This window comes from Triturus cristatus, chromosome 5_1 (genome assembly GCF_964204655.1).
Source record: "Triturus cristatus chromosome 5_1, aTriCri1.1, whole genome shotgun sequence".
Lineage (NCBI taxonomy): Eukaryota > Metazoa > Chordata > Amphibia > Caudata > Salamandridae > Triturus > Triturus cristatus.
This window is the reverse complement of record NC_140587.1, coordinates 697,375,260-697,396,138: the sequence shown is the minus strand read 5'-3', so window position 1 is coordinate 697,396,138 and position 20,879 is coordinate 697,375,260. Positions and strand designations below refer to the sequence as shown.

General features: G+C 48.1%; 1 protein-coding gene across 3 annotated transcripts in view; it reads right to left on the bottom strand.

Moving 5' to 3' along the window:
• The window catches only part of PRKDC (protein kinase, DNA-activated, catalytic subunit), a 2,754,228-nt gene that overhangs the window by 1,460,387 nt on the left and 1,272,962 nt on the right, over window positions 1-20,879 (bottom strand). For all 3 annotated transcript variants that reach the window (XM_085605657.1, XM_085605658.1, XM_085605659.1), the window contains one exon: window positions 20,209-20,352. In XM_085605657.1, the coding sequence (XP_085461783.1) occupies window positions 20,209-20,352 (144 nt within the window). The remainder of the gene's footprint in view (window positions 1-20,208; window positions 20,353-20,879) is intronic.

Sequence of the window (20,879 nt, the reverse complement as noted above, 5' to 3'; positions counted from 1 at the left end):
CGTCGTCGACTCCTATCGATGCCTGAAGAAAGATGCTGACAGGCAGTCAGTGAAGAGTGTCCGGTGGATCCCAAGGCTGGGATCAAGAAGAGAGGAGACCTGCAAGCAGAAGGGACAGAGTCAAGGTCACTAGCCAGTGACCACGTGGAACCAGGAAGGAACCAGGCGATGTCGTGAAGATTGCAGGTGAAGGTGAAGCTTGTCGCTGCAGCCAGGAGGACCAGGAAGCGTCGAGGACGACCAGGACCAGGAGGCGAGCTGTCCCACGAAGGCTCTTGCTGTCGGCGGCGTCGAAGTTGGACTAGGACTCACCAAGCCTTGGCAAGCGGAACCCACGAAGAACGGAGGACTTGCTTCTGGTGCAGACCAGGAAGGTCTGGGGTGCTTCTTCTTTGCAGAGAAGCGGGAGCCAGTCTGGAGGAGCCAAACCAGCGCAGAAGATTTCAGGGTGCGTCGTCACAAAGGCCACTAGCCAGCGGGCAAGCAACCGGACAGACGCGGCAAGCAGGAAAATGCTGAAGGGCCCCACGCAGGACTCGTGGAGTGTGGGGGGCTGATCTTCGGTGCAGATGGTGCTTGGGGTTGGGGCTTCTCAATCCCCGGTGCACAACTTCGAGGGTGCCTCAGAAGCTGCGCTTGAAGTTACTAGCCACTTTTCCCAGGTAGCCGGTCCCACGTCGCTCGTCGCATCCACGGATCTCAGCTCTGCTGTGGATGTGGATCAGGGTCGGAGAAGTCTGGAAGTCAAGGCTCTGGTCGGGCTCTGCAGTCGGTTCCTCGTAGAACGTGGGCAAAGCAAAGGGTAGTCTCTTGATGGTGCCTGTTTGCACAGGGTAGCCACTCCTTGGCCACAAGGGAGATTCTTCAGTCTTCTTCTTTCGTCGAATGTCGAAGGTCCAGAGTTTCTGTTCAAGTTGCAGGTTCAGGATAATCTAAAGTCTTGAGGCCCAACTCCCACTATTATACTAATCTGGGGGGCTGGGATACCTGCTAGGTCACGCCTTATGGGTGGGACCTGGGAGGGGGTGGTTACACCCACTTCCCTTTGTCCAGTTTCGCGCCAGAGCTGGGGCTGGAGTGCCCCAGCGCCGGTTTGAACTGGACTATGCAAGGAACACCTTGTGTGCCCCAGGCATGTCTCATTCCTTTCAGCCCACCCTGCCCCAATACACTAAAGGCTGTCTGGGGAGGTGCTAGCACCTCCCCAAGCAGGAAACCTATTGTCCAGGCCTCCCTGGCTGGGATCACTCCCAGCTGCAGGAGGTCAGACTTGTGTCGTGGCAGCAGCATCCATTTTGTGATGCGGAGGCTTTGGTCAGAGGCTAACAGTGAAGTATGATTTTAACATGTCTTTCCCTCTAGAAGGGGGGAATAATATCCTCATGTCCAGAAATGGCATGGGGGTATTATTCCACAGTGTTAGACACCTTACACGACATGTTTCGATAAAGCCAAACCATAGTTACCATAACCGTCTAAGATTATAAGGCACTTTAAGAGTATATGGTAGGCTATATCATAGAACAGCTATAAGGACTTGGTTCCGAAAGCTGCAGACAGGCTCAGCTCATGCTAGAGCACCATCTCACATGTTACCAAGCACTCTGCCTGCAGGATTGTTAAGGCCTGCCATAGGAGTGACTGATAGGTACACATGTGTCTATATGTAAGTTAGGTATAGGAATACTACACCTAAGCAAGGGGTGATTACACGACCTTGCCCCAGCTGAGTGATCAGCCAGTTGTGTCAAAATGGAAGGCCAGGCCAGGGGTGGCATAATTCATGCTGCAGCCCCTGGTAGGCCTAGGGTACACCTATGCCCTGGGTACCTAGGGTACACTGTACAGGGGCCAATAAGGTGATCCTATCCAAATGGGTTATGCACCTAAAGTACATAGTATTAATTTAGAGAGAGAACAGCAGGGCTGTGGGTCTGATTAGCAGGCCCACAGCCACATCTAAGTCGAAAACCAGTAAAGCAAAAGCAAAAAGTGGGGGTGAACATAGAAAGCAGACCCTACTCTCCTACACAGAAGAAGAACAAATGTTACTTACCTGTAAACTGTGGTTCTCCAGTATTGGTGTCTTTCATAGATTCACATGCTTGAATATTCCCCGTCGTCGAAGTGGGAGTCCCACGGTACATAACAAAGCAATGTAGTAACAACCCAAGCCCATTAGGCATAAAAGAAAGAAAAAACCATAGAGTTTTCACAGATAGACAACTTGTCACCTCTATAACATATCACTGTCATTATGTTCTAGGCCAAATCCAGCCAATCAGGCGTCCGCACCCTCTAGAACCCTCTCCCCAGAGACTCAGGCTCTCAGATTTTCGTAGCACAAGAGTGACATAAAGTCAAATACACAATAGAGCCTCTGAGGGGAGGTGGGTGGGTCGCATGTGAATCTATGAAAGACACCAATACTGGAGAACCACAGTTTACAGGTAAGTAACATTTGTTCTTCTCCAGTATTGGGGTGTCTTTCATAGATTCACATGCTTGAATAAGAGTAGTGAGCAGTGAAGCAGAATAATACAAGGTACATAAGAATCAAAACAACAGCATATACAGTGCAGAAGACTATATGCATATAAAAGCCATATATATATATATTACCTACTGGCGGTCGCCAGTAGGTAGTTATAGTTAGGACCACGTTTCCATAGGAAAACCTCAACATTCTATTTTGAATAACTTTGGCGCCGGTCGACGAATCCTCGCGAATTTCTCAAAATAGGTGGGGCGCTACGCTCCGCTCCTACCCTGAAAGTCTCGGGGGGATCCGTCAAGCGGGGGCTGAGATAAAAGGGGGGTCCCAAAACGCGTTTTTCCCATGCATTTTTCCATAGGACCTTTAGAACGAGCTACAGCCCGAACGGCTGAACAGAATTACTCAAAATTTGGCAGAGAGGTAGTCCCTAGGTCAAGGAAGTGCCTTTTGTAGGTTTGGTGTAAATCTGTTCAGTAGATTCTGAGAAAATAGCCTTTAAATCAATATATATATCTGAGCCCGCTTACGGTACACTTACCGTACGCTTACGGTAAGCGTACGGCGGCGTGCGCGAGCGCGATTCTGATTGGCTGTTAGATCTTAGTAAACATTCGAATCGGCCGAAACCAGGAAGCGGCGGCCGCCATTTTGTGTATTTCACTCTGAAAAAAAAGAGTGAAAACAAGGAAAGGGGGCAATGAGGAGAGTTACAGACCCCCTTACATTTGTGAGGGGGTCAAAGAAGGACTGTAAAGTACAAAGAAAACATTTATTGATTTTAAAAAAAATCACGGGGTACGCGTACGGTAAGCGTACGGTAGAAAAAATAAATAAATAAATAAATGAAAATCAGATTTAGTGTTTAGATATTAGGGGGCTCTAAAAAGAGCCATTGTGTTTATGAAATGATTTTTTAGTGGTACCTACAAGTAAGTACAGATTTGTTGACGTGCTTTCTTGCTTTGTCATTGCACCTCGTGCCCACCGTGCGTGCACGGCACTAACTGCGTAAAGTGGGCACGCGGTGCGCGAAGCGCACCGCGTGCTCACTGTGCGCGCACGGTGCGCGAAGCGCACCGTGCGCGCACGGAACGAACTGCGTTAAGTGGGCGCGCACGCCACGAATGGCGTAAAGTAACTTAGCATTTAAAAAACCGTACAAATTCACTGAAAAAACCATAGGTTTCACACACGTTATAGTTAGGAATTAGCATTTAAAAAACCTTGCAAATTCACTGAAAAAACCATAGGTTTCACACATGTTATAGTTAGCGGAAATTTTACTGATAAAAAACCAATGAAATTCCCCCGTTATAGTTAGTGCAGGCAACTATAACTCACGCGACCGCAATCTTCTGCTGATGACATATGTGTCTTTATGAAAAAAAAATATATGTAATATATGTATAGCTAAAAATGTATGGAAGAAGACATGGGCAAATAAGTGTCTAAATACAGTATTAGCATCAGCAGAGGATTGCGGTCGCGTGAGTTATAGTTGCCTGCACTAACTATAACGGGGGAATTTCATTGGTTTTTTATCAGTAAAATTTCCGCTAACTATAACATGTGTGAAACCTATGGTTTTTTCAGTGAATATATATATATATATATATATATATATATATATATATATATATATATATATATACTATACATAATAAATAAAAGTACTTTGTATGCAGGAGGAGGGAATCATCAGAGGCTCACCTTATTTAAAAAGATTACGAAGGACTGCTTGTCCCACGGCTGTGTCTGTGTTGTCTGCAGCATCCAGACAGTAGTGACTCGTAAAGGTGTGTCTGCTGGACCAAGTCGCCGCTCTACAGATGGATTGAAGAGGGACTCCAGCAAAAAGCGCAGTAGAAGAAGAAACCTTCCTTGTGGAGTGCACTTTCACGGCAGCAGCGAGAGGTTTTCCTGCTTGTTGATGGCAAAAGGTAATAGCAGAGGATATCCAACGTGCTATAGATTGTTTGGTGACAGGATGACCTTGTCGCATGTGTCCGTAGGCAACAAAGAGTTGGTCATTTTTACGAATGGCAGCAGTTCTTTGAAGATAAAATTTGAGACATCTCTTGACATCCAAAGAATGAAGTGACTTTTCTGCAAAAGTTTGAGGATTAGGAAAAAACGTTTTTAAAACAACCGGCTGATTGAGGTGGAAATCAGATGGCACTTTAGGGATATAGGCCGGATTGGTGCGAAGCAGGACAGAGTCCTTAGTAAATTGAAGAAAAGGTGGGTTAATGGTAAATGCTTGCAAGTCACTGACCCGGCGTGAAGATGTAAGAGCTAGGAGAAGAGAAGTCTTCCATGTGACATGTTTGAGGCTGACCTTATGGATTGGCTCGAATGGCGATTTCATGAGCTGTGCCAATACAATGTTTAAATGCCACGGAGGAGGAGGCCGACGTATCGGAGGAAACATCCGAAAAAGTCCTTTGAAAAACTGTTGCATTACTCTTGACGAGTAAAGGGAGTTAGAGCCATCTTGACGGAATCGTGAGATTGCCGCTAAAAAGACTTTAAGGGTAGCATATGAAAGGCCTGATTTTGCTAGATGCAAAAAGAAAGGTAAAAGTTGCTCTGGCTTGGAATGTATGGGATGAATTTTGGCATCACTGCACCATGAACAAAATCGTTTCCATTTGAGTTTATAAGTTTTTACAGTAGAAGGAGCTCTAGCCTTTGCTAAGACTTCTCTGCACTCCAAAGGGATGTCCAAATTCACAAATTCAAAGTACTCAGGTTCCAAGCCGCTAAGTGTAGAGACGCAGGATCGGGATGACAAATTTGACCGTGTTCCATGGTCAAAAGATTCGGAAGAGGACGAAGCATGATTGGTTCGCACTGAGACAGTAGCAGCAGCTCCGTGAACCATATTTGTCGAGGCCATCGGGGGGCTATTAGGATGAGCCGACAGGGTTCTTTCCTCATTTTCCGTAGAACCTTGGGGACTAGAGGAATCGGTGGAAAGGCGTAAGCATAAATTGTGGACCAGTTCATCAAAAAAAAGGCATTCCCTCAGGACTTTGGTTGGGGAAGCAAACTTGCGTAGAACTGGCATTTCCGGTTCAGATAGGTTGCAAAAAGATCCAGATTCGGGGGACCCCATAGCTGGAATATGTGCTCCAAAGTGGGTTGGTGCAATTCCCACTCGTGATTGGTCGTGGAGGATCTGCTTAGGGAATCCGCCAGAATGTTGGACGCTCCCGGAACATTTACTGCTGTGAGGGCAATGTGATGTTGAATCGCCCAATCCCAAATCTTTTGAGCCTGAAGGGACAACAGAACGGACCTCGTGCCTCCTTGCTTGTTGATATAGTGCATGCACGTTGTGTTGTCCGTCCGGATCAACACCGTGCTTCCGTGAATGATGGTTCTGAAAGCTTTTAAAGCCAGTAATTCTAACAGGTTGATGTGTCTCGTCTTTTGATGAACAGACCACTTGCCCTTCACAGTTAGGCCTTGCAAGTGGGCGCCCCAACCCTCGAGAGATGCGTCGGTGGTGAGGGTAAATTGTGGAGTGTCCGCTAGAAAAGGACGCCCCGCGGAGACATGATCTTCGTGAGTCCACCACAAAAGAGCTCTTTTTAAGCGATGTGTGACACTGACCAAGTCGTTGAAAGTGCCCGAGACCTGAACCCATTGCTTGTCCAGTTCTTCTTGGACAGGTCTCATCTTCAGGCGGCAGAGAGGGACTAGAGGAATGCAGGACGACAACATCCCTAGGAAAGATTTCAACTGTCGGACAGAAACGAGCTCTTTTAGATGGATAGAGGCCGCTAGATCGCGAAGACGTTGTCGTCGTTCGTGCGACACAAAAGCTTTCCCTAGAGTGGTATCCAGAATGGCTCCCAAGAACAATCTGTTCTGAGCTGGGTGCTTCTGAGATTTTTCTAAGTTCAGTGTGAGGCCCAGAGACTGGAAAAGAGATCTGCAAAACAGAGTTTGTTTGGACGCTAGTTCGAAAGACTTCGCCTTTAGAAGGCAGTCGTCTAAGTAGGGAAAGATTTGAACTCCCTGAAGGCGAAGGTAAGCCGCCACCGGTGCAAGGACTTTTGTGAACACTCGGGGAGCAGAACGAAGGCCGACTGGCAGGACCTTGAATTGAAAATCTCGTCCAGCCACTCTGAATCTGAGGAATTTTCTGTGTCGTGGTAATATGGGAAGATGAAAATAAGCGTCTTGTAGATCTAGTGTTGTCATGAATTCTTCTTGAGAGAGAAAAGGAAGGACTTCTTGTAGGGACAACATACGGAAAGTTTGTGTCTTTATGTATTTGTTCAGGGCTCGCAAATCCAAAATGGGATGCCATTCTCCCGATTTCTTCTGTACAAGGAAGAACCTTGAGTAGAACCCCCTGCCCTTCTGTAGTTTTGACACCACTTCGATCGCGCCCTTTCTCAATAAAATGTTTAGCTGCTTCAGTAGCTCTTTCAAATGTGCAGGAGGAGGACCTCTTGGTGGAGTATTTGGAGGAATCTTTATAAATTCCAAAGCGTGTCCCCTGCGCACAATATCGAGAACCCATTGATCCGTGGTTATTTGCGACCATTTGGAGAAGAAGCGGGAGATTCGACCTCCAAGTTTTGGAGGAGTCCGTGACTGAGGGTAGTGAGAGTCATTGTTTCTTTGAGGAATCCTTTCCTCTGTAGGAAGATTTGCCTCTGTATTGTCTGTAGTTGGAAGAATTTTGCTGCCGAGAAGATTGCTGGTTTTGTGAGGAATAGCGGTTTTGTCCTTGCCTGTATTGGTTGGAATTACCACGAAAGGAAGAAGAGGAACCACGACCTCTTGCGCCTCGAAAAGGCTGTTTTTTTAACTGTAAAGATCCTAGAGCACGAGCTGTGTCAGTGTCCTTCTTGATGGCTTGAAGGGCATCATCTATATGCTGGCCAAAAAGGGACTCGCCGTCATAAGGCATGTCCAGGATTTTTGTTTGCACCTCTTGACGAAAGGACGTAGCCCGTACCCAGCCCTGACGCCGGAGGACCGCAGCACCAGCCAAAAGACGGAAGCCAGAAGAAGACACATCAATGGCGCAGTCTATGATTTCCGAAGAAATTCTTTCTCCTTCTTGGAGAATCTTCAAAGCCTCTGACCTGGATAATTCAGGAATGAGATTAATCAGAGATGAAATGTCCGACCACATCTGGCGATCGTAGCGGGCCAAGATCGCCAAAGAATTGGCCGCTCGAACTGTATCTGCCGCCATAGTGGAAAATCTTTTCCCTATACCATCCAGCCGTCGACCTTCGCGATCTGGAGGTGCCGACAAAGGAGATGAAGGGTTCCTAGATCGGCGTTGGGCTGCCTGAGTAATAACGGAATCAGGCTTTGTTTGTGAAGTCAAACAGGCTGGAGAATTTGGAGGAGCCTTTTTTTTTTTGTCTATCCTAGGAAGGATGGCAGGAATCGAATTAGGATTCTGCATCAATTTAAGGCCCTCTTGCCATATAAAATCAATGATCGGAATGCAGCGGACCTGCTTTTGAGGTTGGTCCTTAAAGTCATATAAGAAACAATCCTCCTCTCTGGTTGTCATAGGGAGGTGAAATCTTTACGCCGTCTTTCCATGAGCAAATGAAAACCACCAATGTCAACTGGGGGAGAATCCAAAGGGGCTGGATCAGCGGGAGAAGGTGTTTGAATCTGATAGTTGTCCCAGTCAGAAAGGAGGGAAGCATCATCCAGCTCACCTTCCTCCTTGTCAGCGTCATCATCTTGTTCCTCGACAATATCTTCCAGTGGGGTTGGAGGAACTCCAAGACATTGTTCTCTAGGTACTGATGTAGGTGTGACAACGGTTTCCCTAGGAAAAACAGGTTGTTGAGGTGTCTGCGGCGTTGGAGTGGTATGGCCAGACCGCGGAAAACGGAGATTATAATCATCCAGCATGTACTGTAAATTGGAAATCAGACTTAAAGGCAATTGTGCCATTTGAGGTTCCTGAACTGGACGTGTGTCATAAGATGAGAAATCATCTTGTTGTAAGTCTTCGTCATCATCATCCGAGTCCTGACATTTAATTAGAAGTTCTGAAGGACTGCGAGCAGCACGAAATCTATCATCCTCGTCGTCTTCATTGTCAGAAGAAAACAGCACTTCAGGAGGCTGTATAGGTATTTTAAGTGGCAGCAGGGTATCCAGAGACGAATGCCGTCGTTGAAGCAGAGAGGTTGAAGTCTCTAATGGTAGCAAATCCAGAGTTGGAATCGTCGCCGTTGTTGCTGGCAGTGAAATTCGACGTTGAACAGCCGTCGACGACGAAGCCACCGTCGACGACTTAGTCACCGTCGACGAAGAAGCCACCGCCGACGACGAAGCCACCGTCAACGAGGTCATCGTCGACGACAAAGCCACCGTCGACGACAGAAGGAGTAGTTTCTTTTCTGTAACTCCAGTTCTGTAGTAGGGGTATCTCTGTTATAGTCATAATCTAGAGAATAGTCCCGCCCATGTGCGTGGACCCCGGAGCAATAAAAAATAATCTCTAAAGGTGACAAATCATGCAGACCTGCATACACCTTTAAGAGAGAATTTAATTTAAAGACAGATAATGCAGCCTATACCCACAGGCTACACTGTCCAGTACTTCAACTAGAATTCCACCAACATCCACAAACAGCACTGCTTGTCCAGCTTTTCTCCAAATAGGAAAAAACCCTGCCTCTACCAGCAAAAGCCTCTGGAATGATAGAGAGGAAGGAGTGGACAGACAAGCCCCATAGGCTGCCATTATGTGGCTTAGAACAGGATACTGTGCCTTTAAGAAAACTTTCCAGATTTCCAGAACTTTCCCCAGTATCCCAGAATGCCCAGCAGGTCCCTTTTACTTTCAGTTCTTTTTGAAGGCATAGCACGCCAGACCTGTAGCATTCTTCATTTTTTTTTGTTGAAACATTTTTTATTAGTTTCCAAATCAACAACAACTGCACATTACATCACTGGCTCCCATGTGCCATAAAAGTAGCCCCCTCCCAATCCCAACTCGTCCCCCCCTTCCCCCCCCCCCTGTGTCAGTGCGCCCCTGTCCCCCAGTTCACCCTCGATGCGCCCCCCCCGACCCTGGAGTTCAATTGCAGTCGCTCACCTCCTCTCTATGTAAGCAAATCGTCCCTCGCGTCCAGGCCTTTGGCACGTGTCTGGGGGCCGCCCCCATCCCCTTCCCAACTCAATCTTCAGGTCCCCTCGCCTCTTGCCGATCTGAAGCGCTCCCTCCTTCCTCTACCTCAGACATCAGCCCCTGGAGCTCCACTACTAACGCCTCCCATGCCCTTGCTGTCGCTAACGCTTTCTCATCGTCACCCCTCAGAGCAATCTGCACCCGGAGACCTGTAGCATTCTTCATATGAATAATTATCTCTCCACCGGGGAGGAGGGCGGGCGGGCGCTTCTGACTATAACAGAGATACCCCTACTACAGAACTGGAGTTACAGAAAAGAAACTACTCCTTCTGTAGTAGGGGATCTCTGTGTATAGTCATAATCTAGTGAATAGAATGGCAAGCCCATCCCCACACAACAACAGCGGTGGAGAACAAACAAGACAAAACCACTACTGTGCAAACAAATTTCGCAGTGAAGCCTGCCCAACCTGAGCATCTGCCCTGGCATCCGAGTCCAGACAGTAATGCGCAGCAAAGGTATGGACCGACTTCCAAGTGGCCGCCTTGCAGATTTCCGCAATAGGAACATTACGCAGCAAAGCCGTCGTGGCAGCTTTGCCCCTGGTGGAATGAGCCTTAGGTTTACCCCCTAAGGTCTTATTAGCCTTTTGATAACACAATTGTATGCAGGACACAATCCACCGAGAAATGGACTGCTTAGAGGTCGCGAGACCGGTCCTGACTGATCCATAATTAATAAACAATTGGTCTGACCTACGAATATCCTTGGTCTTATCAAGATAAAATTTCAACACCCTCCGAACATCCAGGGAATGGAGAGACCTTTCCGCTGGCGAAGAGGGATTCTGAAAGAACGTAGGTAAAGTTATGGTCTGGTTGACATGAAAATCAGAGATAACCTTAGGAAGAAATTTAGGGTGAGTACGCATAACCACCTTAGCAGCGTGAAATACAGTATAAGGTTCTTGACAACATAATGCCTGAAGTTCACTCACCCTGCGGGCCGATGTAATGGCCACTAGGAACGCCGCCTTCCAGGATAGGTGCTGCAACGAAGCCTTGTGAATGGGTTCAAAAGGCTCCTTCATCAGTCTGGACAGCACCACATTCAAGTCCCAGGAAGGCGAGGGAAGTCTGACAGGAGGAAACACTTTCTTCAAGCCTTCCAAAAAATCCTTGACCACAGGGATCTGAAAGAAGGAAGTCTGTGAAGGGCATTTCCTGTAAGCAGTCAAAGCAGCCAGATGAACCTTAATGGAATGGAAATTAAGGCCAGACTGCGCCAGATGTAAAAGGTACGGAAGGATGACATCTTCCTTACATGTCGTCGGATCAAAGTTCTTGGACTTACACCAGATACAGAACCTCTTCCACTTGTAGGCATAGGATATCCTAGTGGAAGGTCGTTTAGACTCCTTCAGTATGTCCATACCATCGTCTGGTAGATTCAGATGGCCATATTGCACTATTTCAGGAGCCATGCCGCCAAACTCAAAGACGAGAGGTTGGGGTGCACCATCCGCCCCCCGAACTTCGTGAGAAGGTCCGGCCTGCACGGCAACCGTATGTGAGGAAGGAGAGACCGATGAAGTAGGTCCGTGAACCATCACTGCCTGGGCCATTCCGGGGCGATCAGGATCATCCGCGCCCTGGACTGGGACAGCTTGATGAGCACTGCCGGAATCAGGGGAATGGGTGGAAAAGCGTACAGAAAGCTGTTCGACCAATCGATCCATAACGCATTCCCCAGCATCCCCCGCTGGTAGTACCTGGATGCGAAGTCTCGGCATTTGCTGTTTTCGGCGGTGGCGAACAGATCTACGTCTGGAGTCCCCCACCTTGCGAAGACTTCTCCTAGTACTTCGTCGTTTATGACCCATTCGTGGTTTTCCTGAATCAGCCTGCTCAAGGCGTCCGCCTGAGCATTCTGCACCCCTGGCAGATGCGTGGCCGTAATCGTCAGTCCTCGGGCCAGAAGCCAGTGCCAGATCGCCTGCGCCTCCTGCGACAGAGTGCGCGACCTCGACCCCCCCTGCTTGTTGAGGTAATACATCGTGGTTGTATTGTCCGTCTGTATCAGCAGCGAGTTGGTCTGGAAGGACGGAAGGAAGGCCTTCAGTGCCAGGAAGACAGATCTGAGTTCCAGGAAATTGATGTGGTACGTCGATTCCAAAGGAGACCACTTTCCTTGAATCTGCAAGTCCCCGGAATGCGCTCCCCAGCCTTTGAGAGACGCATCCGTCACGACACTCTTCGTGGGAATGTCCTTGTGGAAGGGAACCCCCTTGAGGAGGTTTTCCGCCGAACACCACCACTTCAGAGACTGAAGAGCATGTAGAGACAGTCGTATCCTGTCGTCCCACGAACCTGTCCTCTGATCCCACTGATCCTCCAAGCACTCCTGCAGTGGTCTCATGTGTAGCCGTGCGTGAGGCGTGAGGAAGATACAGGAGGCCATCGATCCCAGTAGCGAAGACACCTTCCTCACTGTCGTCGATGGAGCAGTCCTGAGGTCCTGAGCCTTCCGAAGGAGTGATAACCGTCTCTCCTCCGAAGGAGACACGCTTGCTGACCGCGTATCGATGGAGGCTCCCAGGTACTGTATGCACTGGACCGGAGTCGGGACCGATTTGGACATGTTGACGTGTAACCCCAGCTTGTGCAAGAGAGCGCACGTCCACCGGAAGTGTTCTTGCGCTTCCGAGTAGGATGATGCCTTGATCAGCCAATCGTCCAGATACGGGTAGACAAACACCTTGTTCCTTCGCAGATGTGCCGCCACCACCGCCATGCACTTCGAGAAGGTCCTGGGCGCAGACTTTAGCTCGAATGGCAGTACTGTGTATTGATAGTGATTGGCGCCGACGTGGAATCGCAGGAACTTCCTGTGCTTCCGTGCTATGGGCACATGGAAGTACGCATCCTGTAGATCTATGGCACAGAGCCAGTCTCCCCGTTGCAGCTGAGGGTAAATCTGATGCAACGATAGCATGCAAAACTTCTCTCTGCGAATCCATTTGTTTGCCTGTCGCAAATCCAGAATGGGCCTGAACTCGTTCTTGTCCTTCTTGCGAACGAGGAAGAACCGAGAGTACAGACCTCTTCCCCTTTGAGACAGAGGTACCTCTTCTACCGCCTTTTTTCTCAACAAGATGTCTGCCTCCGCCTGGAGCTCTCCCAGCTGGAACTGAGAGCTTACCGGCGGAATCGCTGGAGGCGGGCTGATAAACCGAAGACTGTATCCATTGTCCTGAGTAATTTTTCTCATCTCTGCCGGAAAAAGTTGAATGCTTCCCCCCACTGGAGTGGGTAACGGTTGAGGGGGGGAGTAGTCGCTCAGGGCCGAGACCCGGCCGGGCCCTTGGTAGTGGTAGCCGCCTGCTGGCCCCCTCTACCCCTCTGGCGTTTCTGGAAGGGCTTCCGGAACTGCTGCTGTTGGTGCTGCTGCTGTCCCGAACCCTGCCCACGCCCTCTGCCCGTAGACCCGAACCGCCTCTGGAACGGGTGCTTCTTCTTCTCGGTCTTCTCCAACCCGACGGCCGTCAGGGTTTCCGCCTCCGCCTTCATGCGGGCCATCTCATCATCCGCATGTTTTCCAAACAGGGTTTCCCCCGAGAAGGGCAGGTTGGCCACTCTGTGCTGCGCCTCTGGTTTGAGGGACGTCAGGCGCAGCCACGAATGCTGCCTCTGGTGGACGCCATGACAGTAGGCGTGGGCGGCCAACAAGGAGACATCCGCCGCCGCGCCGATCACCTGATTCGAAACCAGCATGCCCTCACGCACTGTTTCCAAGAAGTCCTCCTTCCTGTCCCGGGGCAGCAGGTCCGCATACTGCTGCAGGGACTCCCACAGGGCCCGGTCGTAACGCCCCAACAAAGCCCCTGCACTCGCTGCCTTCATGGTGGTGGCGGCGGTCCCACACACCTTCCTGCCCGCAGAATCCAGCCAGCGGCTTTCTTTGTCAGGCGGGACCGTCGATGAAGGAGCGGTCGCATGTTGTTTCCTCGCCGCCGTCACGATGACCGAATCCGGCTTCGGTTCCACCCTCAAAAAGTTAGGGTCCGACTCCGGGGCCCTATACTTTTTCATGAGCCTGGAGGGGGCGGCTTTCGTCACCCCGGGAGTGAGGAACAGCTCCAACGCGGGCTCCACCAGTCCTGGTACAAGAGGCAGCAGAGGGCGAGACAGATGTTTCTTATGAAGTGTCTCGAATATCACAGACGTCGTGGGTGTTGGAACCATCACCGTGATACCCAACTTTGCTGCCCCTCTCAACAGCACCTCTTGGAAAGAGACCAAATCGTCCACCGGAGACACCCTAAACCCCGGCGAGTCCGACAGCGTCGGGGAAAAATCTCTGGTCGAGGACCGCGTGTGCGACCTGTACCTGTGCCTCCTACGGCGTCGTCCTGAGTCCGACGATGACCGTCCATGGCTCCGCGATCTTCTCCTCCTGAGAGAGCGGGAGCGCGACCTCTTCGGCTTCGGTCTGCCCGCTGGTCTAGCCGGTCCCGGCGACCGCGGATGTCGCGACCTCGGAAGGGAAACCAACCGCGGAGGAACTGCCGGCGGCCCAAACGGAGTGCGTGGTAACGAACGAGGTGGGGGCGGCGGAGGCAGTGGCGCTGGCTGCGGATGCGGAGGCGGTGGTGGCGGTGGAGGTGGCGGTGGTGTTGGCGGTGGTGTTGGAGGCGGAGTCGGAGGTGGTGGAGGACGAGGCGGTGGCGTAGGCATCCGAGGAGGCGTATACACCACAGAGTACACCGATCTCGATGACTCTCTCTTCCTCGACGTCGATCTTCGCCTCGCCGGCGACCTTCGCCTCGACGGCGATCTTCGCCTCGACGGCGATCTGCGCCTCGACGGCGATCTGCGCCTCGACGGCGATCTTCCTGACGTCGATCATCTCGACGTCGAACCTCTCTTCGACGTCGACGTCGACCGTCTCCTCTTCACCGACGGCAAACGGCGATCTCCCCTCGACGGCGAGCGCCGACGCCGGGTTTGATCTCGACGCCGACTGCTGGACGGCGACGTCGACGTCGCAGAAGATGCCGATGTCGTCGACGGCGGCCTGTTCAGGTCCTTCGACGTCGACCGTCGACGCCGCTTCTCCCCAGAGCCCTGGGGAGACGGCGAACAGATGGTAGTCATCCCCCTCGACGCCGCCCTCGACGTCGACGGGGAGTGAGGACGCTTACTGGTCTTCCTGCCCCTGGGGAGCCCCCCAGAGGCCTCAGTATGGGCCAAATCAGCCCCTCCAGACCCACCTGGTGCCTTCAGCCTTCTCTCCTCCAGGACTTGAAGCCTGATCTTCATTCTGTCCCTCAGGGTCCTGGCTGAGAACGAGTGGCAGATTTCACAGTCTTCAGGCACGTGGGACTGGGGAAGGCAACCTATACACACCTCGTGTGGATCCGTTTTAGCCTTTTTTCTACCACACTCCGGGCACTTGTCGAACAAGCCAGGCATGTTGACAGTACCAGCCACTAAGCACTTGAAAAAGTGACAAAAATTGACAAAAACTACAATAAACCCTTGGAAAGGGGAGAGCTCAATGCTCCAGGGTCCTGCTAGCAGGAGCCGGAAAAAAGAACTGAAAGTAAAAGGGACCTGCTGGGCATTCTGGGAAACTGGGGAAAGTTCTGGAAATCTGGAAAGTTTTCTTAAAGGCACAGTATCCTGTTCTAAGCCACATAATGGCAGCCTATGGGGCTTGTCTGTCCACTCCTTCCTCTCTATCATTCCAGAGGCTTTTGCTGGTAGAGGCAGGGTTTTTTCCTATGTGGAGAAAAGCTGGACAGGCAGTGCTGTTTGTGGATGTTGGTGGAATTCTAGTTGAAGTACTGGACAGTGTAGCCTGTGGGTATAGGCTGCATTATCTGTCTTTAAATTAAATTCTCTCTTAAAGGTGTATGCAGGTCTGCATGATTTGTCACCTTTAGAGATTATTTTTTATTGCTCCGTGGTCCACGCACATGGGCGGGACTATTCTCTAGATTATGACTATACACAGAGATCCCCTACTACAGAACTACCGTTGACGGCAGAGCCACCGCCGACGAAGAGGCCACCCTCGACGACGAAGCACCCGTCGACGACGTTTTCTTCTGCTTCTGCTTGATAGTCGTCGACGACGAAGTTAAGGGTAGCGTCGATGAAATGGGTCTCACCTTAACTGACACCAGCGTCGACGGTGAAGACGCCGACGACATGATCATGGTTGGCTTCATAGACATAGATGCCGAGGTCGTCGACGTAGATGCGACGATGGCAGCTCTCGTCGACGGAGGAAGCGTAGATGAGCTCGTCGATGAGAGAGGCAGTTTCTGAGGTAAAAACTGCGCAGATGGAGTCTTAGACGCCTGAGAATCCGATCTCGGGGGCGTCAATGAAACATAGAGACTCCTGGGGGGGAGGAAATCACCCCTCTTGAAGTAGAAGGCTGTGAAGAAATCTTTTCTCCATGCTGTTTCTTCATCACTTTAGGTCTAGGAGAAACCTTTTGAGAATCACAGGACCTTTTCAGAGAGGGAGCAGTGTGGATGGAAGATACACTCTCCACATCAGAAACAGGATTTTCTGAAGTTTTTAACTTCTGTAGCCACAGAAGGAGACGCCCTTCTCTGTCCTTCAAAGTTTTTTGTGAGAAGGTTCTGCAAATTTTACAGTCTTTTACCTGATGTTCAGGATATAAACAATAAATGCATTTTTTGTGAGGATCTTCAGAATGAAGTCTCAGTTTACCACAGCTCCCACAAGGTCTGAAGAGGGACTTCTTGGTTGAAGACATCATAAACCCAATCTTCTGAGAAGTATGAGAAGAAAAAACTGAGCAAGCTCAGGGAGACTCCCTTCACACGACGTGCGGTAGAAAATCTGAGAGCCTGAGTCTCTGGGGAGAGGGTTCTAGAGGGTGCGGACGCCTGATTGGCTGGATTTGGCCTAGAACATAATGACAGTGATATGTTATAGAGGTGACAAGTTGTCTATCTGTGAAAACTTTATGGTTTTTTCTTTCTTTTATGCCTAATGGGCTTGGGTTGTTACTACATTGCTTTGTTATGTACCGTGGGACTCCCACTTCGACGACGGGGAATATTCAAGCATGTGAATCTATGAAAGACACCCCAATACTGGAGAAAATGTGGTTACACAACAGTGTCTGTATCTTTTGTCTGTTTTGGTGTGAGTAATACCTCTCTAGGACAGTACCAATCTCTCTTCATAGATCTTTTCACTAGTTTACAGGGATATCCCCTAGACAGAAGCTTTTGTGATAATGTTTCAGCTTGCTTGAAGAAGTCTCATTTGTACAGACAGTTTCTCCTTGTACACAAAAATTCGGATTAAGGGAGCAAGTCCCGTAGTGCTCTGGTGGTGGCTAGAGTAGGCTAACAGGGTGTTCCTTTCTGTGGGTTTGCCAGGAGGGATGTGTTTAATTTTCCATCCCATGATTTAACCATCAAATCAAGGAAGGGTATTTCAGCTTTGTTGTGTTGGAGAGTGGATTTAAGGGCTTTGCTGTTGGCATTAAGCCAGTTGAGAAATAATGTCAGTTCTTACTACATAAAATGCACTGCACTTCCTTTTCTCACATTTTGTTTCTAAGGTCAGTTTAACAAGTCCTCAAATTCGTTGATTCAAGTGTTGAATCATACTCCCTACCTCTGTTTTTTTGTAGGGATGTCACTGACTTATTAGGTTGAAAGACAACAAAAACATTCTGATGCAATATTTCTGTCTCATAATGCCATTCTCATCAAATGTTATTTGATTACTGGCACAATTATAGGCAGTTCCGTGGTTACCATTAGTAACATCTATATGTGGACAGCGAGTCATTATTTAATATAAGCGCAAGCTGGAACTTTGAGAACTTACATTCACGCTCAAACAAGCAAATAGACCACTCATGAATGTGAAAAATAGTGCCTGAAACTGCAATTTCCTCAGTTAAGTCGTAACTAAAATGGGGCAATGCTAAGAGCGAAACTAAATTGGGCCACATTTGATTCAATATTAGCAACTTTTGTACTGGATATAGTAAAAGCCTTGAGGAATCCACGATTACAAATTACCCAATTTTGTATATTTGATGCGATATATTTGACCCCCTCAAGGCTGCATATATTGGTGACTGTACTAGAAGCAACAGTTGTCCTAAATGTGGAGACAACCTTAACTTACGTTAGGAGAATGCCCAGAGGTAAGGGACCAAACAATGGCCACGGCTACACTTACCAGAAACAGGTTTGTAAGTACAACTACTAAGGTGTGATATGCTCTTCATTATCACTGGTGAGTGTGGGGAGGGGCCATAACTCATGAGAGGTGAAGCTTCGAGTGGGTCATGATGACCCTCCCCTAACAGTGCTACTAAATAGCATATCACACACTCCAATTAAGCAAATAGGGTTTATGCCATGTCATTTTTTAATATGCCTTTGTTTAAAAAAGTATTTAATCAAAGCCAGGGTGCAGGAGGTTAAAGTCGTGCAGTGATGTACAATCACTTTGAGAAGGCTGTGAGGGTTGCTTCCCTCTGCAAAGTCATTGTAATATGAAATCTGTCAGGCTATATAATGTCACGTCAATTTGGCTATATTTTGGTAATAATCTGGACATTGACCGTTGTACTGTGAATGTGAGCTTAATAGTACATTTGCATAACATTTATTTTTATAGCAGGGGCTATTGGAGGGCCAGGCTCTTTGACTCACCCCTGTTGTCCACGGCAGAAGGCATGTGCAGTGGGGCTTCCCTACCCAAAGCAGAATGGGCACAGGCTCGGCGCCCAACTGCTGGATGTGGCATATGATACAAACAAAAACTCAGAAATTCAATGAAAAAAACAAGATCAAAGTAAAGTTCTGGCTACATTTAGTAATAACACCTTATCACATGTTTTAAAAAAAAGACTTAGATAGGCTCTTAAAAAAACACTGGTAAAGTACAGTTATGGTTACAAAATAAAACTAAAAAACTACAGGCATTCATAAGTTATGGTCATCTCCAAAATATAAAACGTACAGAAGAACAGTGAAAACCACCTACCTTAATTGTACCTTTGTTCAACGGTTCTTTGCCTTTACACTTCTGGGGACCCCTAATGAATGACTACTGAAAATCAGGCACCCCCCACCTAAGCAATTTGTACGTTTTGAATCTCAAAAAATACACCAACTACAGAAACACATATGCATTAAATAAATACATCATTTATTAAATATTTTGTTTAAGATACAGAAAACAAATATACATAAATCTAAATTTAGAATTTCATTTCTTTTTATTTCTAAAGCACAATCGATATGACAGGCTCTAACATCTTGCTTTGCCTTTTTTGCTCAAAATGTATACGTTATCTTGCGTGCATACTAGTTGTTTAATTGAGATCATCAGTTGTGCATATTACCAACTCAATTTTTAGCTCCCAATTTCAAATTGCTTCACATTTACAGAACGTTTTAAAATCTTCAATTTTACATTTATTTTTAATGAACTTCTAATATTACTTCATTTTTTAAACAGTCGCAGATCCCCCAAGTAGGTGTTGCGGGCTACAGGTTAAGAACCACTGTGTATGTACACCCACACAAATATACACATACAAGGGATGTTGCACTATGTGCTGAGACACTGTCCTGTGTTACTTTTTGTTTATTGTTTGTACGAACATGGATACAAATATAGAAAAAAAGTCTTTGCTGAAAAGACTGCACCTCACTGCAGCACAAGGTGCCACTGAAAAAGACTTTGCTAAGGTATCATCACTTGTACCTGGATCACAGCCATCAACAAAGTTGGTCGAGGCATACTCACTATGCTTACCACCACAACGAGGTGATAAATGTAAATGTCAAGGTACTTATAGAGCGCACTGTCACCAGACGGCCACCTTGCGGTGTCGCCTTTTGCGGTTTCCTGGCGCTGATACTCATACCGCTGTGGAACCCCTCCTGGCTTTCCCTGTGAAGTGTCCACTACTGGGCACCCCCAGGGTGAAACCAGGCATCCTTAGCGCTGTTGGGGCCGGTGTGGAGGCTAAGCAAGCTATTGCCCAGAGTTGCAGCGTGGGGCCCGTGATTAGAATAGGCACCGAGGCGAGAATAGACAGGTCCGAGGAAATTGAGCCCGAGCCCCGCCGAGGCGGGAATCGAACCCTGGTCCCTGGCCAGAACTCTGCTTCAGGGTCTGCCGCTCTAACAATTGAGCCACACTCCTCCACAAAACTATCAAGGTAACTCTCTGTCACAGACTACACTCTAAGATGTATTAAAACAAAGGGAGAATCACAAAGCAGATGAAAATAATGAATGCAAAGGGTTTGATAAAAATTTCACTTTTTCAGGTGCTGCACCTGCCGTAATCCTAAACCGGTTTTAGCAGACTCTCAAGTACAGCATTTTATTATATGTATACCCAAGATTACGGTTTATAGTGGTCATTTTTGCTCACAGACAGATTGCCACTAATCAACTTCGGCTATAAAGCCACTCATAGGAAAAGTTACAAACGGCTACACTTACAAAGACACCACTTTTAACACAACTCATACAAAATGACTCTTACCGATGGAGTTGCAACACTCGTCCAGGAGAGGAGGGTAACCACTATCTCCACAACCATGTAGTGAATTCCTTCTCCTCCATTATTTCCCGAAACAACCAGCTGCAGTAATGGCCCAAGCCACTGTCTTGCATATGGCTGAAAAACCTTGGGTTGCAAAATAATTAAATGTCGTTATTTTGTTTCACATAGGTCCATCTTTATTAAGAATAATAAAAACCGAATAAAATATATTATTCATTAATGCACTGTAATACAGCACACTCAACCCGAGGGCATCAGAACACTATACATGAAAGGATGGTGATACAGTTACACCAAATTACATATAACCATTAACATTTTACAAACACTAAATCTGAAACGTGATGCACGAAGTCAAGAAGGGACAAGCAGTTAACACTGCGGGAACATGAGGTAAAGAGGAAGACTGACCTCCTACACAATTGGCAAAACTGTAGAAGAAGCTGAAAATAAAGATGGAGCGCGAATACAGTTAGGCATAATGAACGTTAAAGAGGTTGGAAAACACGAGGAGAGTACCCAAGAGGGCAGAAAGAATGACGATTTCGAGTAAAGAATTAGGATGCATAAGATACAGAGTACGAATGAGAGAAAAGGTCAAATTAGGTAGATAACGGGTGTATATGAGTAACAAGAGACGGGTGAGGTAG